This window comes from Zootoca vivipara, chromosome 3, assembly GCF_963506605.1.
Source record: "Zootoca vivipara chromosome 3, rZooViv1.1, whole genome shotgun sequence".
Classification (NCBI taxonomy): Eukaryota; Metazoa; Chordata; class Lepidosauria; order Squamata; family Lacertidae; genus Zootoca; species Zootoca vivipara.
Window position 1 is genome coordinate 19,836,933 of NC_083278.1, and position 27,022 is coordinate 19,863,954.

At 43.7% G+C, this 27,022-nt stretch overlaps 1 protein-coding gene across 5 annotated transcripts; it reads left to right on the forward strand.

Annotated features, from left to right (window-relative positions):
* The first annotated feature begins 2,994 nt into the window (after nucleotides 1-2,994).
* Nucleotides 2,995-24,048, forward strand: UBXN2A (UBX domain protein 2A). Of its 5 annotated transcripts, none has more exons than XR_009557296.1 (8): nucleotides 3,256-5,930; nucleotides 9,309-9,359; nucleotides 14,653-14,791; nucleotides 16,097-16,210; nucleotides 18,040-18,173; nucleotides 20,271-20,429; nucleotides 21,476-22,083; nucleotides 22,317-22,436. XR_009557296.1 is itself a non-coding variant. In XM_060272447.1 (8 exons), exons 1-7 carry the CDS (start codon nucleotides 5,689-5,691, stop codon nucleotides 22,034-22,036), a joined length of 855 nt encoding a protein of 284 aa, XP_060128430.1. In that variant the 5' UTR covers nucleotides 3,257-5,688; the 3' UTR covers nucleotides 22,037-22,083; nucleotides 22,317-22,436. The 5 variants fall into 5 exon arrangements, 4 of the variants coding, with proteins under 4 accessions (XP_060128431.1, XP_060128432.1, XP_060128430.1 ...); XM_060272447.1 differs by having other exon boundaries at nucleotides 3,257-5,930; nucleotides 22,021-22,083; XM_060272448.1 differs by lacking the exons at nucleotides 3,256-5,930; nucleotides 21,476-22,083 and adding an exon at nucleotides 2,995-3,101 and having other exon boundaries at nucleotides 22,317-24,048.
* Nucleotides 24,049-27,022: the final 2,974 nt, after the last annotated feature.

Genomic DNA, 27,022 nt, shown 5'->3' on the forward strand with positions numbered 1-27,022 from the left:
TTGCCTTTGACTGGATTTAACCGTCCAGAGATCCTTTACCTTTTTTACCTTAATAGCATTGATTTACTGTATATTTCTTTTTTAAAAAAGAAGTACATTAACCTCTTTAACATGTATTCCAAATTCTCAAGCAAACAGTATGCATTGGAACAGTGCCCAGAGGCCCTTTCAGGATTAGGAATCTGTGTATTAAAGCAGGAGAAACATATGGTGAGGGGGGGAATCATTTTCTGAGCAGCCTGGAAACAAACTGATGGGCCCAGAGTATAGTGATCTCATAGGCTGTTATAACTGTTTTTTGCCAGTATTGTGTTCTGTTTGATTACAGCCTGTATTTTTGTTTTAAAACAAAGGAGTCCTTAAAATGTGTGCTAGATCATTTTTTCCACATTACTGGATAAGAATCTGGGATTTTTTTTCCCTTCCTGATGCAGTAAACAAAATCCCTGCAACTTCGTACGATTCTTCAGGTGCTTGTAGTCGAACAGATTGTTAGAAAAACCTCATGTTCTCTCTCTGCTGGAACACTCTTGTTAGCCTCTAGAGTCTAGACAGGCATTTTACCCTGCATGGATATCGACATTGTTGTTAAAATGGATTTAAACAGGACAGGATTGATGGAAACAGAGGTACTGCTGGATATTCCCTTTATCAGTCTTGGCATAATTGCCCGGGACTTCATTTTAGAAAAGGAGGTTGGCTGATTCTTCTTAATAGCTGGCTTTTCCTCCGGTGTTCTGAATGGCTGGGAGACATGTAAAAAGGGACAGGACTTTTTTTCTGCACCCTGGCTGATGAATTCATGCAGGTCTGTATGGGTTTGGACTGGATGCCAGTGGTGGGTGGAGCCAGAGACAAAAGTGGGTGGAGCAACATGTACTCTTACCTTTGTACCATAGGCCACATTCCAGCCACATAAAAGCCAGAGCTCTCTACATGCACGCACATCTTTTCACACAGGCAAACAAGAGGCATGAGCACAGTTCAAGAACACATTCTTGGCATGCAAGAATACTCAAGGAAGGTGCAATAAAGGCTAGTGGGGTGTGTGGCCTAGAGATGGGAATGACCTGGGGATAATCCCCACTTGGTCCCTGAGGCTGAGGTTCCTAGCTGCTGCTGTAAACAAACTAGCTACCTAAAAGCATAAGAAGAGCCCTTCTGGATCAGACCAATGACCCACCTATTCATAGAATTGTAGAGTTGGAAGGGACTCCAAGGGTCATCCAGTCCAACCCCCTGCAATGCAGGAATCTCAGCTGGAGCATCCATGACAGATGGCCATCCAATCTGCTTAAAATCCTCCAAGGAAGGAGAGTCCACCACCTCTCGTGGGAATCTGTTCCGCTGTCAAACAAGCTCTTGTTGTCAGAAATATCTTGATGGTTAGTCAGAATTACCTTTCTTGTAACTTGAAGGCATTGGTTTGAGTCCTACGCCCCAGAGCAGAAAAAAAAACAAGCTTGCTCCATCTTCCATGTGACAGCCCTTAAGCTATTTGAAGATGGTTATCATATCTCCTCTCTGTCTCCTCTTTTCCAGGCTAAACATGTCCAGCTCTTTCAACTGACTTGGTTTCCAGACCCTTAATCATCTTTGTTGCTCTCCTCTGGACATGTTCCAGCATGTCAATACCCTTCTTAAATTGTGGTACCCAGAACTGGACACAGTACTCCAGGTGTGGCCTGAGCTGTACTATTACTTCCCTTGATCAGAACACTAGACTTCTGTTGAAGCAGCATAGAATAGCATTAGCCTTCTTTTGCTGCTGCATCACACCGTTGACACTGTTGAGCCCCATGTTGGGCAAAAGATTCCTGAATTGCAGGGGTTTGGACTAGATGACTCTAGTGGTCCCTTCCAATTCTATGAAAATCTCAATAGAGTTTGTAATAAATTTCATATGCAACATAAGCAGCCAAATGACTGCCAGCACCACACATCTATAAAAATATGACTAATATGTACAGTGTAGAACAGCGTTTCTCAACCACTGTTCCGCGGCACACTAGTGTGCCGCGAGACGCTGGCTGGTGTGCCGCGACGTGCGGCGACGAGAAGGGCGATTTGCATTGTCACGTGCCTGGCGGCCGCCAATACACAGCGCTAACCTGCCGGAAAGCAATATTTCTCCTCCTCTTTCCCAAAGCTCAGTGCAAACGAGCCTGGCGGCCGCCACTACACAGCACTAACCCGCCGGAAAGCAATATTTGGCAAGTGTTTCTTACAGTCATAATTATAATATAGGGCGGTACAGAGTTAAATTTTTAAACTTTTTTAATGGTGGTGTGCCTCGTGATTTTTTTCACGGAACAAGTGTGCCGTGGCCCAAAAAAGGTTGAGAAACACTGGTGTAGAACTTTCCCCACAAACTAGAGAGTTCTTGTGCAGAACCACAGGGTACATTGGTTCATAATGCTAACTCAATCAAAATTCCATTACACTACTAATTTGTTGTCTCTCTTAATCTGAGCTGCATTTACCAGTAGTCTATTTTACAGTAGTTTTTACAAAACGTTGTATAGTCAAAAGTCAAGGCTGCTCACTGTGGCACATAAATGTGCAACTGGGATTTTTATCCCACCCCAATCTCCAGGACAAGCTTGCAACAAAAATCTTGAGCCTTGCACCTTGTTGCTAAATGACTCCTGTGGAAATCCGTGGGGTTCATAAACAAGGAAGGAAGGACAGGCTCTTTATGGGAGACAGCTCCACCGTTCCTCCGCTGATCTACCCATGAGAGCCCTTCCTATGGAAGAATTCGCGATCCTATGCATGTTTGCTCACAAATTTCTGGTTGCAAACAACGTGCAGCAGCAGCAGCTGCGCGCGCCGCCGATTGCAGCCAAGGGGAGACCCAGGGCGCATCGCCACCGCGCCATTGACACCTGAGCGATGACAGGCGCCGCGCCCCCGAGCCTCTGGCGCCGCCTCTCCCGCTCCGCCCCCGCCAGGGCCCTCCTCTTCTGTGGGCGGAAAAAAGCCTCCGGTGCCGCCCCTGCCCGTCCGCCGGCGCTATAGCGCAATCGAAGGGAAACATTGCAGCGTGGCGGCCGCTTCGGCGGGATTGGGCTGCTCTCCTCCCGCAGACGGGGCGGCAGGTAAGGGCCAGAGCGAAAGGATCGCGGGCCTCTCGCAACCGGCGGAGGAAACAACCGGGTTTGTGGGGTTTCCACCCCCTACGGAGCTCCGGAGAATTCTTCCCGGCGGTGCCTTGGCGATGCCCTCGGGGGTCAGTGACTTGACGCATCCCGGGGCGGGCGGGCGACAGCATGACTTGACACTTCGGGGGTTCGGCCAAGTTGCGCGCAGGCAAGGAAGGCGCGTCTCTTTTCTCCCGGGTCGATGTTCCATCGGAGAGGTTCAGGCGGGGAAGGGGGGCTTCTGGCTTCCGGGTAGGGAGAAAGAGACGGGCAATTTGGGTGGGCACCCACCGGGCCGACGGCGATCTGTCCTTTTTGTGCGCCGGGGACCATGGAGCGGCTGCTTGGGCTGCGCCGAGATCGCCCCGTCGGGTTTGAAGGTTCCGGACCGGTGCTCTGGTGTCAGAAGTTCCAGAAAGTTTGTCGTCTGCTGCGTTATGCAAGGAGCTGTCTGTCCCTCCCCGAGTGTGCCCCCCCCCCAAAAAAACCTTTACAGGCAGGTCCGGAAGCGTGTTTGCTCACGAGTAAGCCCCCTCACACACACCCCGTTCAGTGGACCGATAAATGTGTTTTGGTTGTAGCGTCCCAAACTCTTCGCCTTACGTCTACTTAAAGGTCGTTCCCATTGAGTTAGGTGGCGCTTACTCCCAAGCGCGCATAATAAATAGGATTGCAGCCACCAAACTTCGGATCTGAGTATAAATGCACTTTTGCATTTGGGGTTTTCGGAGGTTTTATAGCACTCTACATATTCACGTATATTATTGATTGATTGAATTTATATACCACCCTGTACCCAGAGGTCTCAGGGCGGTTCACAGAACAAAATCAAAATATAAAACCTCAAAATAAAAACAACAACCCAATAACCCTGTCTTGTTTGTTAGGTGCAAAGTTCAAGCATCTGTGACCTTCTTGCTGTCCGTTTTTGTTTTGTTTTTTTCAGCTGGATGCTATGAGCAAGGTGGGGCCCTCCAGATGGTAGTTTCCATCTACCATTGGCTCCAGCCAGCATTACTAGTGGTCAGGGATGACGGGAGTTGTAGTCTCAGATAAAAACCAGCACTGTTAATGGTGCTTGGAATGGAGCGGCAGCAGCTGCTTCAAAACTTCTCACTTGCCCCTTCCATGCAGATGGCACTATAGCCTACCGATAAGAGTTATTGCAATTATGTGTGCGGTTTGTTCAAATGCAGTACTAAAATATATATGCGAAGTACTACTATGAAAATTTTCGCGGTGGCAACCAGCTGCATTGTCCTTTATTATAACAATGTGCTGCCGTTCTGAGGATAATCGGCTTAGTTGTAGCATTTACTGTATTTTAAAAATGGTCACAGCCTGCTAGTGCTGCATCTAGGAAGGTTGGTGGTTCAAGCCCACCCGGGGATGGTTTTGGGCAGGATTCCTGCATTGCAAGGGGGTTGGACTAGATGACCTGCGGGGTCTGCTACAACTCTACAATTCTATGATTCAGTAGTTGTGTAGAGCATTCGCTTTGCATGTAGAAGGTTCCTGAATCAAGCCCTGACATCTCCAGGAAAGGCTGGAAAAGACCCCTATCTGAAACCCTGAGGAGCTGTTATTAGTTGGTGTGTAGATATTAACAAGTTAGATTGGTAAATGGAAGTTGGTATCATGTCCCCATGTCCCTTCTGCCGTTTTACCAGAGGACTCATATAGCCACATCTTTAAAGGGGGTGGCTGGGTGGCTAGATAACAACCTTAGTGGCAAAGCTATTTCTCTGGTGTAGCTTGGAAACAGAATTGTTGACATGGCAGTGGGATTTGCCGAGAACCAATGCACAGAATGTAGAAGTAATGCAAATGTGTGGCAAAAGACATATCAGGGAATCATGACAACTTGCTGCTTTTTCCTTCTCTGTTGTTGTTTTGCACCCTGATTCATCGTTGTCAGGGCAGCTGCAAACATGACAAGATACAGAAATTGCATGATGCTTTGGTTCCACCGTAGCGTGCATTCTGGGCATGCAATGAGTTACTGGGGGGTATTATTGTTCTTTTATTTATATCAGGCATGGCCAAACTTGGCCCTCCAGCTGTTTGGGGACTACAACTCCCATCACTCCTAGCTAACAGGACCAGTGGTCAGGGATGATGGGAATTGTAGACCCAAAACAGCTGGAGGGCCAAGTTTGCCTATGCCTGATTTATATGCTGTTTAAAACACATTATCTGCTGCGCAGCACTCTTAAGGAACCACACGACATCAGCCATGCCATCAGGAGTTGGTCCATCTATGATGCAGGGCATGGGTGTAGCCAAGGGGGTGGAGTAGGGAGGGACAGCTGCCTCCCCCAAATCATTCAAAACTAATAAAGATGCATAGCTCCCATCAGTCCCTTCCAAGATTCTCCACGGGTGACGGGAATTGCAGTCTATAGCTTCTGGAGGATGCCCCATAGACTGCAGGTCATCCTTTGTAGAAAAGGTTAAATGGACTCAAATTAGACAAAAAATGCTTATACCTAGAAGCCAGTAGGAAAGGATTTAATTCTTCTGAGACGTTCTCACTAAGACAGTCATGGATGGATCTTTGACCGTTCCCTTGTCCATGCTGCTTGGAGCAGATGGGGATTGGAGTCCAGCAACACCTGGAGACCTGCAGGTTCCTCATCCAAGCAACAGGATATTATTAAACCAAAAAATAAGTTTCAAAGGAAGACTTCAATGTGATGCCCTACCAAACTGGAATTCAGCAAAGTGTGACTGTACAAATTGGTTGCCGCAGGTGCTGGAAAGGGCTAGAGGAAGTTCTACAGAAAGGTTGATCCTGCACACATTTGAATTGCATATATTTGCGCTCTATCGCTTGACTTTTTTGCCTCGCTTTGTTAGAAAAACAAATGCATGGCATCTGGGGGAGAGACTTCTCTTTGTACTACTTAATTCATTTCATCTGTCTATAAATATTGGCTATGGCCCATGGAAGCATGTTCTGCAATAATTTGTTTTTTTTTGACACCTGGAAGATCTGTCAGTACCTGCTGATGGTAAAGCTGATTGGAAGTTATGTAATGCTGTAGCTCAGAAACTTGAGCTATGAATTGGGAAGATCCCAGTTCAGGTCTGGAGTCTGGTATGAATTTGGGAAGTAGGCTAGGTAAGCCAGTCTCTACCTCAAGCCCCACCTGCAAAATTGGGAGGGGGGAGATGATGAATTGCTGAAATAAATGCTGAATAAAATGACATTTTCTAATTTAAATATTTCACGGTAAAAGTACAGAAAGAGCCAAAAGGTTATAAACCCATGCCATAAAGTATGATCTATAAAAGCCAGTTAAGACTGCAATCCTTACCTCGCAATAAGTCTGATTGAGTTTAACGAGGCTTACTTCTGAGTAGACAAATATAGGTAGTCAAGTCTAGGCTTGCACTCTTAGGTCTTCATTCTTACTAGCGGGTCAGCCCTACTGAAGGCAGTGTGTCTATGTGCCTTCAGAATTGTGCTGTTAAGTGAGTATCAAAATTCTTAGAGAGCAAGCGGCAAATCCTGATGTGTTTCAGATTGAGCATATTAGGGGTAATGCCAGAAATAAAGTTTGCCATCTCAGTACTTGGGCTTCCACTGTCGGTAGCTAACCTGATGAAGGTGTTATGCTTGAACTTGATTATTTTGAAAATTGTAATGTTTTGGTCAGTTACCTAGTAGGGTTGTTCAGTACCCAGGTTTATTGACAGATGTGCCTTTAAGAGGGGAAGTGGCTGGTGTTGCAGTGCTGATGGCATGCCTCTGACCTGCTGCTAAGCATCCTAGAAGCAAAACAACAAATATAAATTTGGATGGATGAATCTCATTGTAGTGAGAAGGAAATGGAAGGGAGAAAAGGGAAGAGAAACCCCTAAAGTTGTAGGTCTTTTTTTTAATGGCTTCTGTTAATTCAGAATATTCTTTTGCTACTTAAAAAAAATTAAGTCTTGTGTTCCAGGATCTTTTTATTAAGAGTGCTTAGTTTTCAAACAAGTAGGGAAAAGCAAACATAGTATGGTAGCCAAAGGGCCAAACCAGGCATTTGTCTTTAGCAACTTCTTCTGATTTTTGCTGTTTAATACTAAGCACGGGGCTGATTTTCACTGGGACCACAGCACACAAGATGGAGAGGCTTAACCCTTAACCACCCCAGCTTTGATTGCAACAAAAATCTGCTTCCCCATGTTGCAATTAGCCTTGGTGGCGGTGGGACTCCCACTGGTACCAAACTGGCCAAAACAGTGTGCTTGCTAGTAGTGGCACTATTTTTAGCAGGTGGAAATCCTGCTCTTTCTTTCCCACGTGGGCCTTCACTGAATTTTATCCTAATCCAGGCATCCCCAAAATCGGCCCTCCAGCTGCTTTGGGACTACAACTCCCATCATCCCTAGCTAACAGGGCCAGTGGTCAGGGATGATGGGAATTGTAGTCCCAAAACAGCTGGAGGGCCGAGTTTGGGGGTGCCTGCCCTAATTCTTCTGCGCATATTATCTGCTGAACTAATTAGATCTAGAATAAGGATGTATTTCACACTTTGCAGCGACGGAGCCATCCCAAGGAATAGAATTCCTTCTTGCTATCTAGGAAGCTGTTGGTCGTCTTGTGGGTGTTAAATCTGCCAGAGGCTTATCTAGAAGAGTGCATCAAACCATTCCGGACTAGGAGAACCAAGTCCACCTGCAAGTTACAGTGACTGATGCAAGCAGGATGCTGGGTTTTGCCTCTTGGCGCCATGAAAACACAAAAAGATTGGGCTAGGGAGATTGATGGGAATGCCGTTTCCCAGCCCATCAAGACGACCGTGTGTGCAAGCAGTTACCAGTTTCCTTTGACCTGATTTGGGTTAATTTCTGCACAGCATCTTTCCAGCCTACACGATTCCAGAACACAAAACAGTACAGTACCTGTATTCTGATTAGCTTGCGTCCGTGTGTTTAGCTTGCTGCTGTTAATTTGTGAAATTTGAAGTGCAGCTGCTTCTTAAGCTCTCCTGGCTTGCCATGCCTTGGGCAAAATGTTTTGGAAAGCACAGCAAGCTCCCATTCGTTTATGGGCCCAGCAGCAGATTTCTCTTATAATTATGGATAACCATGAATTTTCTTCCTGGCCGTATGAATACCAATCAGATGAAGATGTAAGCTATTTCTGGCCTGATCCCTGTCTATTTTGGAGAGGTGCCATATTTTCTTGTTTGGATTACACTGTTATTTCTGTGTTTGCAGTTATATGTACAAGGGATATCCTGCGGTCTATCTGTTGTATTGTAGCTTTTTTCTGCCTGGAAAGACAGAAAAGACCATTAATGAAATATACGGCCCAAGCCTACTGCCACGCAAACACCACAGTGTGTGCTCCAGACAATGGCGTAAGGAGGCACATGGGTGATAAATCCTAGTGTTGTACCTAGGAGCTAGATGCAAGTGTTGCTTCTGTGTGGAAGTGCATTGCTAGAAGAGGCAGTAGCCCCCTTGTCCATGGGCATAATCACTGGGGCAAACACACACCTATGCCAGCCATTCCATGTTGGCAGGAGTTGCTTGGGAAACAGTTGGTAAATTAGACTTCAGCTGTGGTGGCACAGGACATTGTTTCCGCTGTTGTAGGTTATGCCATTGTGGACTGTCATGCTACCAAGGCATTAAATTTTCAGTGGGCCAAAGTACCCACTATGTGGAAGATCTGTTGTTGGATGCCCCAATGTTTTCTTTTTTTAATGAAATGAAGTATTGGTTTAAATGGGAGCAAGTTGCCTGGCACCCCCGTCTGCCCCCTACCCAATTTCCACATGTCCTAAAAGAATACCATGTACCCATTTGTGTCCCAGTACCTCACATGCCCAGCTATGGTTGGAAATGTTTTTGGGAGGGACGGTTAACATTAATCATGAACTTGGTGGTTTGTTAACTATCAGAGTAGTTCGAGTGCATGGACCCATAAGTGTCTTCCTGTTCTTCTTAAGCCTGGCAGAAGTTAAGATCACACAGCTAGTGGGCCACTCGGGCAGAAATTCAACCTCTGTCAAATTACATAAGAATCAGAGACCTTCATGGGAAAAGCAACCTGTATTTCAAACAAATTACTTCCATGGTTCCAAAATCTTGCTCAGTCTGGAAAATATGTGTTTGCTTGGCTTTTATCGATGTCTCTCTCTCTCTCTCTCACCCTAATGCTAGGTGCAGCACAATGCAAGAAGTCAACAAGTCTGGAACTTTGAAACGAGAATGGTGGGTGTTTTTGGGTTACGTTGCATTTTTGCTGTTTGCGATTGCATGCCTTTTAAATATGATCTTACAATGAAACTGATTTTTTATTAATAGATGAGCCTTTGGTAATGGAGTCGAGATGTGACCCGTGGGGCAATTAGGGGTCCATTATTGCTTAGGTTGCAACGGATTCTTGAGGCACGTACTTCGAGGGACAAATCCATTGGGGTCTTCAAATGGCTATCAAGCCAGCTGGTCTTGGGAATAATTGTCTGGCAGCCGTGGCCCTGACCCCAGGCATTCTTATTGATTTGGTCCATGTCGTGCTGCCAGAGGAGTGTTGCTTTTTGCCCTGGTGGCAAAAGTCCAGATACATCAGGCATATAGGGGAGTCTCCCTCCCCCCCCCCTCTCTCTTTATTCCAGGATGGAAGATCTACAGTAGGGCTGTTGAGGGAAGGAGGGATGAATATAAATTGACTTTACCCAACCTTCCACCAGTGGGAGCAACTCATGGGAACTGGGAACTGAAGATCCAGCCCATGCAGAGATGAACCATAGCATGTGAAAGAGAACTTGGGAACTGACTGCACAATAATTACCATGGGAAGGTGGTTTTCTGTTAGGGAAGGAGCTTGTGTACAGAATAAGAGGGAGAAGGGAATTGTTACAGGCAGAGATTGGGTGCCTGAATGAAAGATAAAAATTGGTATCCAGTGCTTTTTTTCTTTAAAAAATGTTTAGGGGTACTCTCATTTTGACTCAAGAAAATCACCATTTTATAGTTCAAATCAGGGGAAATAAATACAGTAAATGGACAAAAGTACAAAGATTCACAAAATGTTTAGGGGTATGCATACCCCTGCGTCCCCCCAGAAAAAAGCACTGGTGGTATCCAGCTAAGCTTTCCTGAGAGCAGCAGACCCATTGAAATTAATGAACAAACCTAAGTTAGGTCCATTAATTTCAGTAGGTTTACTCTGAGTAAGATTTGACCGCAACACCTGAATTTGGGGGTGTGCCTGTGGACTAGTGGACAGATCCAGGGGTGACGCAAGAAAGCCTAGAGGTTCTCTCCATCTGATCGGCCTGCCAACGTAAATATATCTAGGCCAAGGGAAACACTGGCATTTGAATGATTTGGCTACTCTGCCCGAACGATGACATCTAAATTTGTGAGACAGGCTGCTAGTAGTGTTAGTCTCAACCTGCACTGGCTGGAACAAGCCCTTAATCATTACTTGTTGGATACGTCGCATGCTCTAAAAACCCTTTGTCCTGCAGAGCCTTAAATGCTTTGTCAGGCTAGTTTGCTTCCTGTTCACGGTTTCCTCTCCTCTTGAAGGACACAGCTGCTGCAGCTGCAGGCTGAAATGAGCGTTATGGCTTCTGTCATGCCACGTTATTAAGCCACCTCCTTTATAATAAAGTGCCGAGGTAAGCTTGCTGTTAAAGAACAAAGCTGCTCTCTTCTGATCGTTTGCTTTGCAAAAGCAACATTTCCCTTCTAAAACAGCTTTTGTTTGTAGAGCAGATAAATTGGTTTTCCCATCCCATCCCACCCCCAGCCAGCCAGCCAGCACTTGTACCTATATATTTTAGGAGCGCTAAATGCTCTCTTAAATGTTTTGTATAATTGCACATATGTTTGCACGTAAATGTGAAAGATCATGGGTGGTATCCAGTTGCATAGTTGGACTTGGAGCAGAAAAATGTATGTTCCCTGCCTTCTCCTCTCTCTGCTTCAAAGAGTGGGAGGAAATCCCAGAAAATATTTAGGGGTGGTGCATGGAAGTGCATTACACAGCCAAAAGTGGTGGAACTATTTAGTTGGATATACCATTGCATAGGGCTTTTTTCCCTTTCCTTTCCCTTTAATAATAATAATAATACCGTAATAATAATAAATAATAATAATAATAATAATAATAATAATAATAATAATAATTACAGTGGAACCTCGTGTTATGGACGAGATCCATTCTGGAGGCCCGTCCATAACACAGAACTGACACAAGCTGAAGCACTGCGCATGCGTGAGCGACGAAACCGGGAAGTATCAATTCCGGTACTTCCGGGTTGCCGCGCGATGCAACACAAAAACACGTAACCTGAAGCGGAAACAACATGAGGTATGGCTTTACAATGGTACCTCAGGTTACAAACGCTTCAGGTTACAGACTCTGCTAATCCTGAAGTAGTACCTCGGATTAAGAACTTTGCTTCAGGATGAGAACAGAAATCGTGTTTCGGTGGCGCGGCGGCAGCAGGAGGCCCCATTAGCTAAAGTGGTGCTTCAGGTTAAGAACAGTTTCAGGTTAAGATGTCCAGAACGAATTAAGTTCTTAACCAGAGGTGAGGGGTGAGTGCAGCTTTGGCCCTTTTTAACTAAACGACAGTCACAGTGATAGGGACATGCCCCCAGCCAGTGTGGTGTAGTGGTTAAGAGCGGTAGACTCGTAATCTGGGGAACCGGGTTCGCGTCTCTGCTCCTCCACATGCAGCTGCTGGGCCTGGGTGACCTTGGGCTAGTCACACTTCTCTGAAGTCTCTCAGCCCCACTCACCTCACAGAGTGTTTGTTGTGGGGGAGGAAGGGAAAGGAGAATGTTAGCCACTTTGAGACTCCTTCGGGTAGTGATAAAGCGGGATATCAAATCCAAACTACTACTCCTCCTCCTCCTCTTCTTCTTCTTCTTCTTCTTCTTCTTCTTCTTCTTCTTCTTCTTCTTCCTCCTCCTCCTCCTCCATCACAACATGCACATATGTGCATCACAACATGAAGAACATACAATGCCACAGCATTCCCAGTGGGAATCTACCATAGCTGCCAAGTCTCCTGTTTTTCGCAGGAAACCCCCGTTTTTAAAGCCGTTTCCCGCTGTTATCCTGAATGGCGAAATATCCCCCAGATTTTTAAAGCAGCTCCTGCTGGCCAGGGAGGCTCCTCCTGCGCATGTCTGGACATGCGCAGAACTGATTTCGGATGCCACTCTGCCCTTGTCTGGGCACCGGAAGTCGGGCAGTGCCGGCACCGGAAGTCGCTTCTACGCATGTCTGGACATGCGTAGAAGTGACTTCCGGTGCCACGCTGCTGCTGATCCTGTATTTTTCAATCTGGGAGTTGATGGGTATGGAATCTACCCATGGCCCTCCCAGCTGCTGTTTCTGTGAGCCCAATACAGAAAGGAGAGGTAGGAGAGCCGACATAGCTCCCAAGGCACGGGGTCTGCAGAAAGAGCGCAAAGCCCTCCTGGGGAAAGGGTTCAATATCCACTCCGAGGAGGAAAATGCTCTTTTGACAAGGAGCAGGCCAGGCAGGACATGCAACAGGGGCAGCTGCTGAGACTCATTGGCAGTGGCTGCTTTTTTTCTCGTGACTCCTTGCAAAAAAAACCAACCACCCAGCTTTGGGAAGCCTCAGAGTCAAGCTAAGATTTTTATTTTTAAAAAATCCAATTTAACCAAATGTCATTGTGTAAAAAGTTTATTTTGGAAAAGGGAGAAAGAGAAGGGGCTTCACTCTATTTTCTGCCTAAGAAGAAAAACAATTTGAAATGGAGAAAATATATTAGACACAAAATCCAAGATACGGTTTCCTCAGGAGCACTTCTGAATCCCAGATACTCTTTAGGTCTACACCAGAACATAGGGGTTTGTTACAGCCCCGTTGAATGTAGTGGAACGGACTTCTGAATAAACACACATAAGATTGCACTGTAAAGTAAATTATCCATAGAGCTGTTAATCAGTTTAATGTCTAACTCGCTTTTGCATTGTGGATCTTTGTTTATGCATAAAGTATAAATGGACCACTTCAGACATGCATATTCTATTACCATCTTAAGTTCTTTAATTATTTAGAATTATTAAGATCAATAATTAAATGTGCTCCAGGGTTGTTGTTGTTTAAAAAATGTGCACATGGTATATTACATACAAATACAGTGACTACCCTTCAGTAATGCTCAGTTTAAGTCTGTTCTTAAGCTAGATAGATACAGTGTTACTAGATAGTTGACTGTGAAGGATATCTCTGCTTGCTAATGTTGTCACCCAAAGAATATTTTTCGACTAAAGACTAGGGAACATATTTTATAAATAAGAGAGAGGAGCTGGAGATGAATCTGCAAACTGAAACACGAGAAGAAGTTGAGAAAGGTTGGAGAATCATCTAGTAAAATCTGCAGCAAGGCAGGATCTTACAGACCTTAACAGTCCTGCCGTGCTCATATATAACTTTTACACTCCGCTTGATTTGCAAAGAAACTCAAGGCGGCTTGCATTCGAAAACAAAAAGATAATAAACCAGGGCCCATTAAAATGACACATACAGTGGTACCTCAGGTTAAGAACTTAATTCGTTCTGGAGGTCCGTTCTTAACCTGAAACTGTTCTTAACCTGAAGCACCACTTTAGCTAATGGGGCCTCCTGCTGCCGCCGTGCCACCGGAGCACAATTTCTGTTCTCATCCTGAAGCAAAGTTCTTAACCCGAGGTACTACTTGTGGGCTAGCGGAGTCTGTAACCTGAAGCGTTTGTAACCCGAAATACCGCTGTATTTAGTCCTCTTGTCTTACTACAAGGAATAGACTGCCAAGTGCCACAGTGAAGTGAAGCACAAGGATAGCTACACTTGCAGTTAACAAAGGAACGTGAAGCACATCTAGATGGTTCATATCAAAATGAGCCAATTGCCAGGCCACATTAAATCTGGTTCTACCTTGGAAGCAGCCTGTGGACAGGTGCGTACTCCTTTTGTACAGCATATGAATTCCCCCACTGCACACCCCACCCTACCGAATTTGGCCTTATACGTGACACTTGGTAGCTGGGTTGAAATATAACCAGAAACACCACTAAGTTTACTTTGAGAACAAAAATTATAAATCTGAACTGGGACGTTATAGAATGCAAGGAGACTTGTAATACAGAGCAGGCCATTACAAAGTGCAAGCCCCACAAGTTAACTACCTCGTCTGATGTGCAGGCTGTGGAGCATGGTTTTTCTGATTCCAGGGACATTACTGAGGCTGCCTTGTTGAGCAGAAGATACTTTCAAATAAATATAACTAGCTGTTGCTGGTGTTTAGGGAGTTGTGAGCCTCCTGTTCCATGGCTGGCCTGATCTGTGATAACTCCTATCTTACTGCGCAGTATTAAGGACAAGGTGCACACTCATAATTTTCTGGAATGCTTACAAGAATGGTTGGTTCAAATTTAACATAACCGACAGGCCAATAGACATGTGGTTTAAGTCAAGCAATGTGTTTCATATGCACCTTCCTTTTCTCCTCTTCCCTTTTTCGTTTGCAGGGCTTGCAAACCTAGAACTGACAACCAGATTCATGATGGAACAGACCAGAAAGGCTGTGATCTTTTCATTGATGACCTTTTTGAAGAAGCACAGAAATTTGGAGCTGTATGCACTCAACAGTCTCAAGTTAAAAATAGAGTATGTGAGTTTAAGTTGTCATGTACAATTTTGTTTAAGGTTTTTCTTTTAACGTGTGCAGAACTACAAGCTGTCTTCTTCTTCTTAATTACATTTCTGTGCCACTTTATAATTTTAAAGGGGGTAAATCAAAGCGGTTTACAACCTATGTTAAAATATCAAATAAAACCATCCAGAATAAAACATTAGTCTGTACTGAACAAATTCAAGTATACATTCAAAGCAACATAATTAATGGGAAACTGAAATAGTATCTTAAAGAATTCATTACTAAAGGAAGTCAAATATAAAATGCACATTTAAAACAGCATGATTAGCAAGAGGATAAAGTATTATCATAAGCATAGAACATATCTGCTACAATTGCTGCAATTGGTGCCAAATCCTGGTTCATGGCAGCAGTGGCTGTGGAATGATTTGAGTCTGCACTAAGAGACAGCTAAACTGTTCTCTCCAGAGGACCCACCCTCCCCTTGAAATCTACCACCCACCCAGAATGCAAGTAATAAAGATAAGGAAGGTAGGAGTGGAATATATATGTGTGTCCCCCCATGTCCATGCCCTTTATTTTCTAAATCTACAGATCCAGATGTTCTGGTAGGATTTTCTAGTCCCAGTGCATACTAAAAACCAACTCATTCCTTGTTGGTGACAGCACTCGCATAGATTGGTCTAGGTTCAGTTGTTGCAAAGCCAATAGCTGAGCAAATGTTCTGCATACCCTGTTTCTCATATTTTAAGACATACCCATAAAATAAGCCATAGCAGGATTTTTAAGCATTCAAGGAATATAAGCCATACCCCGAAAGGTACAAATGTTCCCCCGTGCGCAATTCCTGGTATCTCTGGGAAGGGTTGGGAAAGGGCCCTGTCTGAATCCCTGGGGAGTCACTGCCTAGTCATTGTAAATCAGGGGTCAGCAAACTTTGGTAGGCAAACTAAGGCCGGATCCTGCCCAATCGCCTTCTAAATCCGGCCCGCGGACGGTCCGGGAATCAGCACGTGTCCTTTTATTTAAAATGCATCTCTGGGTTATTTGTGGGGCATAGGACTTCATTCTTTCCTCCCCCCCTCAAAATATAGTCCTGCCCCTCAGAAGGTCTGGGGGACAGTGGACCCGGCCCTCTGCTGAAAAAGTTTGCTGACCCCTATTGTAAATAAACCCTAAGCTGGTGGGCCAATGAATGACTTGGCATAAGGCTGCTTCCTATGCTGCTTTCCTCTGTTTTATTTGGATATGTTTTATGAACCTGCTGCTTGCTTGCTTGTGACATAATGTTCATTTGAGTTTATTTTGCTTTGCAGGTTGATACAACAATTAAATTATGGAAAAATGGATTCACGGTGAATGATGGCGAGCTCCGAAGCTACACAGACGTTGCAAACCAGCGCTTCTTGGACTCGATTAAAAAAGGGCAAGTCAGCTTTGTATGTTGAGCCAAATTGCACCAGCACAGCTTTGTTTCTCCCCTGGCTTAGCACAGAGATGAGGAGGCCTGGGAGGCAAATGCAGCTTTCCAAATTTGGCCCTTGGGATTTTTCGTAGACCATACCACCTCCCCAGCCACATGCACTCTCTCCTTAGGTCAGGGGTTCCCAACAAAAGTTTCTCGAGGACCCCTCATCGAGCCGCTATTGTGACAAGGACCCCCATTAATTCCTAATCCTAAAATTAAAAAGTGAGAGCCAAATTAAGAGTCTTTTTATATTTTATATTTATACGTTTTTTACAGTTACAACAGAGTACTCCATCAGTATACAGTTAGTTTTAATTTTCAGTTCTTAATGAGATGAGTTAAATCTGTCCTTTGAGTCCATTATTTCTGAAATATTAGGTTCCAAACTTGAAACTCTCACTCTGAAATCCGACTGCATGTCGAGCCGATTCCTATATTTGTTTTTCATGAAACACATGGAAGAAAATGCTTGCTTTGTTTACAAACACTACTGTTTTGCAAAGAGGCAGCGCGCGCCAGGGAGGAGGGAGGGGAATGGAGAAGACAGGGTACCTGCGCAGTAGCGCACAAATGAAGCCGACGCGCGCAAAGCATCTTGGGGAGGTGAGCGTTAGTAGAATGCGCGCACTGCCTCTTTGCAAAACAGACTCTGCGCTAGACTCTGCTCATGCAGGAAGCGGCCAAAACAAAAAAATCTGTTATCATACAAAATATATTTAATATATTTTTTATTCTAATAGCATCTTGTGGACCCCTCTGGCATAGCTCGCGGACCCCTGGGGGTCCGCGGACCACCTGTTGGGAACCACTGCCTTAGGTCATGCCATTCACTGGTCCACCTTCACGGCCTCCATGGGTGTTTTTGCCTGGTTGAAATGTGCCATTGAACTCTGAGAATGCCTGCTGTGTGTCTGGACAGTTCCCCGCTCCAGGCTTAGTGCATTGTATGAACCTGGGCTTGCTCCAGACAGACTGTGAGCTGTGAATCCAAGAATAAGCCATGGTTATAGCTCATAGTTTGTCTGAAGGGGACAAACCATGAGCCCAAGTTTGCCATAAACCATGGCCTATGTTGTTGCTCTTATGTAATTGTGGTGATATAGAAAAATGGGGTTGGTTGGCTTTTTCTGCCTAACTCCCCAAGGGACTGAGTCCCCTAAGCCCATGATCGGTCAGTCAGACATAAATTGTTGGAGGCAGGATGCAGTGAAAGCAAAGCAGATCCTTATTTTTCTGTTGCAACAGAGTTCCCTCCCTCCTAGCAAGGAGGCAAGAGAGTCCCAGAACCAAGAAGAAACATCTCTTTTAAGGGTTTGCATTTTGGCATGGAGGAGGACATCCCCTCTACAAACAGTCAGAAATTACATCACACATAAGGTGGGATTACTGTGGCTCAGGCAGGCCAAGGTGTGATATTCCTAAGGATTTAGCAAGTTTCACATAGTTCCAGACACAATTTACACAAAACATCAGGATGTTGGTCAGACATCTCTCAGTGCAGAGCAAACAATGACAGTTAATACAAAAGAGGTTCAAAGATATAGGAGAGGAATCCCTTCAGGAACTTCCCCTGGTTTGGATTGCTCTCCTGTACCATTTTAGATGTGGTTTATATACCTACGTACAGTATGTGTGTTTACCTTGTGCAATTATCAACATCTATTCTATATTTGAGACCTTAGAATTCCTGTAACAGTGGCTATCGTGGGTTTTTCCTTTCAACTAAAATCTCCTTTAAAATATCACTTTTCACATGCATAGGAACTTTTTCTACGTTTATTTTAAAGGGAGCTGCCTCTTGAGTTGCAGAAGATTTGTGATAAAGAAGAGGTGGACATTAAGGTAGACGATAAGAAGAACGAGGTGTATGCTTTGAGGAAGCCACTGTTCCATCCTTTCTCTGGACAAGGCTACAGATTAGGAAGGTGAAGAGCCTGGCGTTTCTATAAGACTAAAATACGGTTTGGGGAAATAATTAAGGTTGTTGCTCTTGCTTCCTTCTTTGAGACTGAAATCCAATACCCACTTATCTGGGAGTACTCAGCGGGGCTTACTTCAGAGTAGACATGCATAGGATTACAATATCAACAGGGTTTTCCCATAGGTTTAGTCTGCCTCTCAAGATTTTGATTATAACTTGTAAAGGAGAGATGGGCAACTTGCTTTAAGACCTAATCCTCTTATGGTGGCTACTGCTGCAGTCGGTTTGCACCAGCACAGGATATTAGTAGTAATACAGTGGTACCTTGGGTTAACAACTTAATTTATTCCGGAGGTCTGTTCTTAACCTGAAACCATTCTTAACCTGAGGTACCACTTTAGCTAAATGGGCCTCCCACTGCCGCCGCACTGCTGCCCCGCGATTTCTGTTCTCATCCTGAAGCAAAGTTCTTAACCCGAGGTACTATTTCTGGGTTAGCAGAGTCTGTAACCTGAAGCATCTGTAACCCGAGGTACCACTGTAATAATAATAATAACTATTATTTATACCTCGTCCATCTAGCTGGGTTTCCCCAGCCACTCTGGGCAGCTCCCAACAGAATATTAAAAACACAATAAAACATCAAGATATTAAAAACTTCCCTAAACAGGGCTTTTCTAAGAGTCAGATAGTTGTTTATTTCCTTGACATCTGATGGGAGGGCGTTCCACAGGGCGGGCGCCACTACCGAGAAGGCCCTCTGCCTGGTTCTACCTCATCAGCAACTAACAAATCATTAGTAATGATGTTAACTTTGTAATTCTAAACATCTATTCAGAAGCAAGTCCCGCTGAGTCCCAATGAGGCATATTCCCGGTAAAGTGAATACAGGACTGACGCAAAAAAGAACAGTAAATGCAGAAACTGCTATAGCAACAACCATAGCAACGGAACAGCTCCTTTATCAATCACCATTGTGCAAATTCCCTTTCAACAGTGCAGGGCAATAGTTCATTAGGCTGCCTAATTGGTCTTACTGTTCTGACAATATATAATTAGCCCCATTAACCCGACCTGTTTACCTGACTAGCCATTGTTGCTGGGAAAGTATTGAACCCTATCCAGACCAGGTCACTGGGGGGGGGGGTGAAATCCCTTATGCTGATCCATTGGGACTGTGTCCCATTGTAAATATGTCGCAGGTGTGACCTATAGTGGGGGAGGAGATGCTGGCCAAAAAAATCTCTACTTAGGAAATAGTCCTCTGCCATTGCGTGTACAAGGCAACAGGTTGGCTCTACCATACATGTGCGAATTTAATGCTTTCCATTAAAAATGAAGCTTGTATGGTGAGGAAGGAAGGTTGCAATGTTAAAATGCTACTGCTGGGAGCCCTTCTGCACTTGACAATGGCCCGGACCCAAGTGTGCTCCTTTTACTGGAAGGGGCTATCAAAAAAATATGCAAGTTCTCCCTGAGTTCAAAGTTTCAGGAGGTGTTGATGGGTAGACACAATCTTATCGGTTGATAGAGCTTATTCTATTTCCTAGAAATTGTTTTTTTCTCAAGCATAATTTTGACATTCAGATTTCTTGTAGATATTATGATTGATTGATTGATTGATTTAAAATAGTGATATCACCGTCTTTCCAGTAAAAATACAAATAAAGTCTATGGCAAGGTTGAACGAGAATCTATTTCAAACAATAAAGCCAGAAAGAGGAAAATTATAAATCATTGCTCCCTCGAAGAGGGAACTGGAATAGTAAAGTCCCTACTAGCTTAAAATCAGAACAGGGATTTTAATGAGATAGCAGTTTTTACATACTTATTCTTGAGTTATTCTGCCAGCCTCAAATGCACTTTTTTAACGTTATCAAATAGATTGAAAAATTCTTAATTTAAACATCCTTTAAGGATGTAGTGAAAATGCTATTGTTTAATCTATTTGTTGTTGAAGGGATTAAAGCTATCTAGCCTTTTAGAAGCATTTTGAAGTCATCAGAAAATAAGAATAGACAGTGTGTGGCCTGAGTCTGACCCTTCTTGAAGAGGTGGTATTACCTTGTTTGAGTTCATGTTGTTTTCTTTTACTTTGCAGTGCCACACCAAGAATAATTTCTAAAGTAAAAAGAGATGTAGAAGAAATTGAAAAGAGAAAAACAACAGTGGTATTAAATCATTCAGAACCCATTACTAGTATCCAGATCTGGCTAGCAGATGGAACAAGGATAGTACAAAACTTTAATATTTCTCATAGGTAAGAACCGATCGTATTAACACACACCCTTACAAGTGCAATGCATTGCAATCCTGTACATGTCTATTTAGAATTAAACTCTGTTGAGTTCAACGGGACCCCCAGGTAAATGTTCATATAGGCTTAAAGAGGAAGAGATTGTAACATGGAAAGAATTCCATGGAAAGAATCTCAGACCTATCTGGGTTTTCAGAATGAAGTCATTGAGACCAGACATTTAGTTTTGACTTAATACCATTTTTCTTAAGTCCCAAACGTGATAGTTTTCAAAATGAAAATTTGTAGTACTGCTTTGTTTTGCATGGGCCAGTTAGCACAAAGTCTTTGGATTTGTTACAGCTTAAAGGTAAAGGGACCACTAACCGTTAGGTCCAGTTGTGGACAACTCTGGGGTTACGGCGCTCATCTCGCTTTACTGGCCGAGGGAGCCGGCGTACAGCTTCCAGGTCATGTGGCTAGCATGACTAAGCCGCTTCTGGCGAACCAGAGCAGTGCACGGAAACATCGTTTACCTTCCCGCTGGAGCGGTACCTATTTATCTACTTGCACTTTGACGAGCTTTCGAACTGCTAGGTTGGCAGGAGCAGGGACCGAGCAACGGGAGCTCACCCCATCGCGGGGATTCGAACCGCCAACCTTCTGATCGGCAAGCCCAAGAGGCTCAGTGGTTTAACCCACAGCGCCACCCGCGTCCCACTTGTGAAAAGCTTAGAATCATATGTTCTGGTTATATCTAGTGTTGTAAACCCTACTTTCTTGATTTCATAACGCCAAGAACTTGTTTTTACATAGTTACATAGTTTCACATAAGACTAACAGTGCTTGCCAATCATTTCATCATTTTGTTCAGAACACCCTCTATTGTCATCTTACAGGTATTGCAGGGTAAGGAAGGGGGTACTATATGAGCACATATCCCTGATTGCATGCATGCTTTGTACCAGAAGACATATGTTTATTAACAATGAAAAGTCTGGCTGTACAGAACACTCTACTGCAGACAGAACAAAACATTCCCCTTGTCTCCTGTTCTTATTATTTCTCAGGTTTAGTTACTTTGGTATGAAGTTCTGTGCATGGATACATAGAGAGTCCTGTTGAACTCACCGGGAATGATTTCTGAATAAACATGCATAGGATCAGCCTATTTGAAAGTTTGAAGAGGCTCTGAAGAAAAGCACTTCGTCTACTTTGGGTTAAACAGGATATTACATTTCCTAGAGAATTATTGTGCATAAAGCAATGGCAAAATTAGGTTTTTATGGGAAGGGCAATCTATGGATTTGAGGGTGATAAAGGATGATCCTTCTTGCTATTAATGGCTGGACATATTCTCAAAGAGCGACACTGGCAGCTTTACAGTTAAATCCATCAGTATGCAGCTTAGTTCATTTGGATATTTAATTTATTTATTTTACAAAATGTATAAAGTGAAGAAGAAAAAAGAAGAAATCTCTAAGCTGTTTACATACCAGTTTAGATAGATTATTTATGAGAATTGCCAAAGATCAGAGCTTCTCCCTTCAATTGAACCAACTTGCAAAGGCTTAAATGGATTTATTCTAATAAACATTTTGCACACTTACCCTAGTGGTGAACAAGGCTGAGTCGACACAAACCAGATTCTGAGTGGACATGCCACTCACTGGGCAACGTAAGTGTTCTGTCAAAAACATGTTTCCCTGAACCACCCTTTCCTTACTGTATCTGTACCCTAAATGATTCAAAATAACGGTGGTATTCAGCTTGGTTTTTACCGTAGACCTGTTGAAATTTACAGACCTAACTTTTTCATGCTCGTTAATTTTAATATGTCGACTCGATGAGTAAAATTTAGTTGAATACCACCCACATGCTTAAAAAATGTGTATTTGCTTTTCTTCCTAGAATATGGCACGTCAGAGACTTCATAGCAAATTACCAAGGACATCAAGGAAGAAGTCCTTTCACGCTGACCACATCGCTTCCTTTTCACGAGCTGCTGAATGAATCTCTCACCTTAGAGGAGGCTAATTTGAAAAATGCTGTCGTTGTTCAGAGACTTAAAAAAAATAGAGAGCCTTTTCAGAGTTTGTCCTAGCATCCTTTCTGAAGATTGCCTAAAATACAATGGCGGTGTAGTCTTGGAGAAGAAGTAGATGGTACCCACCAAACTGTTGCTTGGCTGGGTTTGTTTTACCAAAGCCCAGGTGGTGTATGTAACCCCAAAAAGAAATCAATAGCAATATTTGTGGTGTATAACATCTGCAGCGCTTGTTGGAAAAGTCATATAGCATGTGCTGTACTGACTCCAGTGCATTCTCTCTCTCTTTTTCCTCTATTTATCAACCTAAATAGAATATAATGGGCAATAATTCACCAGGCTAGCCATCTTAAGCTGTGTGTTTTGTCAGCTAGATAGCTGTGATAGTCTTGCAAAGGGGCATTCTAGAGAAACTCCTAGGCTTTTGTTCGCACTTTTAGTTACAATCGGGTGAAAATGCACCTTGCTTTTCGAAGGTACTGCCGGTTGATACTATTCTTGCTTTTTGCTCTAGCCCAATATGCTTTATTGTTTTCTCAGTGCCACAGTGCAAAATTTATGGGAGGCTAATATTCACATTTAAAGCTAAAACTAATTTTAACATCTGAGGCAATAGTTTCTAAATTTTGAAGTAGTTGCTACCTTCCTTGAAAACATATCTGCCGATTCATGTCTTACAATACAATCCTATACATCTCTACTCAGAAGTAAAAGTTCTGCAGGGCTTACACTTAAGTGACTGTAGGACTGCAGCCTTAATCATGTTTTGTGCCATTAGATCCATACATTATGCTCATCGTCTTGAAAAATTTATTTGAAAGTGAACTCCACTGATCTCAGTAGAACTTACTTCTGCACTTATGTGCTTGGGATAGTATTTTTAGCTACTGAGATGGAAGTATATGAGATGAACAACTCATTGTCTTGAGAAGTATTAATTCAAAAGTTCAGCTGCAAGTTTGGCACAGGTCAGGAAGCTTTAGGGGCACTTTCCCACAACTAATCACACATGCATTATGAAATGGTACGTTCTCATTGTGACATCGTACCATGTCACAACTGAATAGTCTCACTGAATAAAAGGGACATGTTTTCACCTTAAAGCTTGTCTTAAAAACCATCAGATGTATTTGGCATGGGCTTATCTGAGTATGTTGCTTTTTAAGAGTTAGAATGCAGGTGTTGCTGGATTACACCCCCCCTCTGGAGGAATTATTATTATTATTATTATTATTATTATTATTATTATTATTATTGCCTTGAATGATAGTCAGGGTTGCCGCGGGCAACACTGGCCTCTGTCCTTCCCTCCCTCCTTTTATGCTGTCTCGCATCTCTGCCACCCAAAGGCTTGCATAGCTGTTTGTTGCAGCAGCCCTGGCTAGAAGTTCCCCAGGCGAATGGTGCCTCTGGGACTGGTCAAGGGGGTGCTGGTTGTCAGGAGCTGAAGTGACCTCAGAGTAAGCAAGCAAGGGGGACAAACAAGTCCCAGACCCCTGTGCATCAATGTGAGGAGGCACCTCTCTTTGGGGCAGCTCAGAGACCAGGGGCGACAGCAGCGGTTGCCCAGAGGACTCCCAAGGGGAGGGGAGGGGAGGGGAGGGGAGAGGAGAATGAGGGAACCCTCCACAAGGGAAGATGTTCGAAAAAGGGTGAGATTCTGGCAGCTCTGCAGGCAAGGGGTGACATAACTATGCTCCTGAGCCCCACAGGGGTGCGACAGAAAGCATGTAGTTGGTCAAGGGAGCTACGGACTCAAACAGCTTGAAAACCTCTGCCCTATGGTAAGGAGATAGAGAGAAATTCAGGTATTAATTCTTCACAGCTGGCTGCTTCATGACCCGGTGGAATGGTCATTGAAGAAGACAGGTCTGGAAAACAAAGAGCTATGTTCGTCCTAGTCAAGCCATGGCCTCTCACCTGCCCGCCTGCAGTGCAGATACAACCAGACATGTATGCAGGAAGCAGAAGAGAGTTTTAAGGTTTCTTCAGTTGTTTGTTTGTTTTTATAGTCTTATGTATCTTTATAAGATGAATTTGCCTAATTTCCAAAAATGGCAGCTTTTATCCCCATCCCACTCTGTGACAGGAAGGGCACTGAACAACGAGGACTTTAGTTCTCATCTTCTAGTTATAGGAATGTTGGTCAGAAACAGGTGGCAATCACATTTTTGGGGCGCTGCTTATCTGCATCCTGGTTGTCAAGACTGTTGCACACAGATACTACTGGAGGATGGGAAACGGCTTTATCTGTGAGTTGCCATTCTTGGTGGGGCAGTCCACCTGTCAAAGGGTTCTTCAGACATACAGTTCTCCCCCAGGACTGTTGGGTACAGTTATTTCTTTTTGTTCTCCATGTAACTTGTGTTTTAGATCCATGAAGGCCTATATATATTTTGTACTTTTCACCTGTTAAAGTTTTGCTGATGTTAATACTGTTGGGATGATTATTTATTGTCAGTTGCAGTGGGAGCTTTCTTACAGCTGAGGTGTCATCCTGAATACTGGGCTTGGTCAAAAATGGTTTCTGCCTGATGACCAAGAGAAGGGGCTAGTGCAGTAGTCAACTGCCTTACGCTGGTACCACTGAGCAGAGGAATTGACAGGGAAGTCCTCTGTTTGCTGGAGAAAAAGAGTGCAGTTTTGTTAAGCCATAACTCAAAACGGATTCACTGAGCAGAGGAATTGACAGGGAAGTCCTCTGTTTGCTGGAGAAAAAGAGTGCAGTTTTGTTAAGCCATAACTCAAAACGGATTCATGCATTTAAAAAATGATGTAGCCAGACTCCACATCACAATGGCAACGTATGCAAGGGCCAACTGCAGAGGTGTTTCCCAGTGAAAATCTAAACAAGAGTGAGGAGAATGACCTGTGTTATTGTCCCATGCAGAAGTTATTCATGTTCTGCTGAATCCAGCTGTGTGGAAGAGGTTTCACAGCAGATGTTGGTTGTTGAGGTGGCAAACAGACGCAACACAAAGGTAGTATATTCCGGGGGTGACCCAGAGCAAAAGCAGGAGCCCCCTTTTATTGAGATTTTGTAACCAAGTAAATCATTAACAACCAGTGCAGTCTTCCTCCAATGACAGCCAGGACATCCCAGAAAAGGTGGAACTTCCCCATGTGTCACATCCTGCCAACACCCAGTTTTCCCTCCATAAGGGAAGTGCCTGATCCTCACGTATCCCTCAAACACCTCCTTGTCACATGTGCGCTCTTTACACATCCCCCTCCCCTCAATCTTGTGACTGCTGCTAGCCTCCCAGAATCTCCTCCCCATTCCATTGTTTTCCTCCCGACCTGGGTTCAACCTCTCTGGCTTGGACCTGCTTCCCTTGTTATAACTTGCCCAAACCAGTTCCATCCTGTTCTCCCCACCTCTGCCCAGTCCTATGGTGACCTGCTCTGTCCCAATGACCTAACCTATAGATGCGTGTATGCTTATACCGACGTACAATGTGGCTTGCCAGCATTGCACGCGATAAGAACCTTTAACATTTGACAGCTCTCCTGCCAGGCTTGATGCGGCTTGCCGACATCAACCCCAGAATCACTCCCACAGTTGGTGGCACGTAGAGGGGTAGGAAAGGAAGGAGAGGTTCTGTTGTACATGCAAGAAGAGATGTTTTAATTTTCACCTGATACTGCAGTTTAGTACTCCAAACTTTAGGATGCATTCACAAGGTCACTCTGTAATTTACGGTAACCATGCCTTAGCCTGAAAGGATCTCCCTTCCTCGACTCCAAATTTCTGGAGCATTTAAGTGGTGGTGGTGGTGGTAGTGTTATACCATAATTATAATAATATTATAATACCATTATAATGATATTATATTATTTGAGATATTTGTATACCATTTTTACTAAGACCAGAACATTATCAGGAATGTACATTTTCTGACTTCACTAGGTGAGTCATTCCAGATTATTCAGCTGACTAAACACTGTTTTTAGCCATTTTTTCCTGTAATAAGCAAATAGAACTGGGCTTGATCTGATTGCCACAGCTAACATGGAGTTTGTACAGGGAGATGTGTTCTTAATTTTTTAGCTCATTTCAGGAAAGCTAACCTGGAATGCTCTAAATGCCATGAATGTAGATTTATATTGCCTTCAGGTTTGAAAGCCTCTTGGAACATTAGACTGGTTTTTATTTTATTTATTTATTTAACCTACCCCAATAATGTTTTTTTTCTAAAAAAATTTTTAAGATTAAACATAACAGAGCCGTAACTAATGGACATTTAAGTGTTATTGTCTACAACGTCTCTAAGAGAAATCTGTTTTTGAAAGTCCTTATTTTCTTTTAAATGATATTGACTGTATTTGTCTGCACTTTTTAAAGAAAATCAAAGAACGAATAGGAGAAATCACATTTCTGACAGTTTCTCGGTTACCTTCTTTGTATAAAAATGGAAATGTGTTTTACTGGAGTGCGTTCATGGGGACTTCCAATCTGTATGCTCTCTCAGTGAAATAGACATGTCTGCTCATTATACCTGATGGAACCTCGCACAAGACTTACACACTTTCCTTGTTTCGTCTTGTGTTAATCAGCCCTTATGCACGC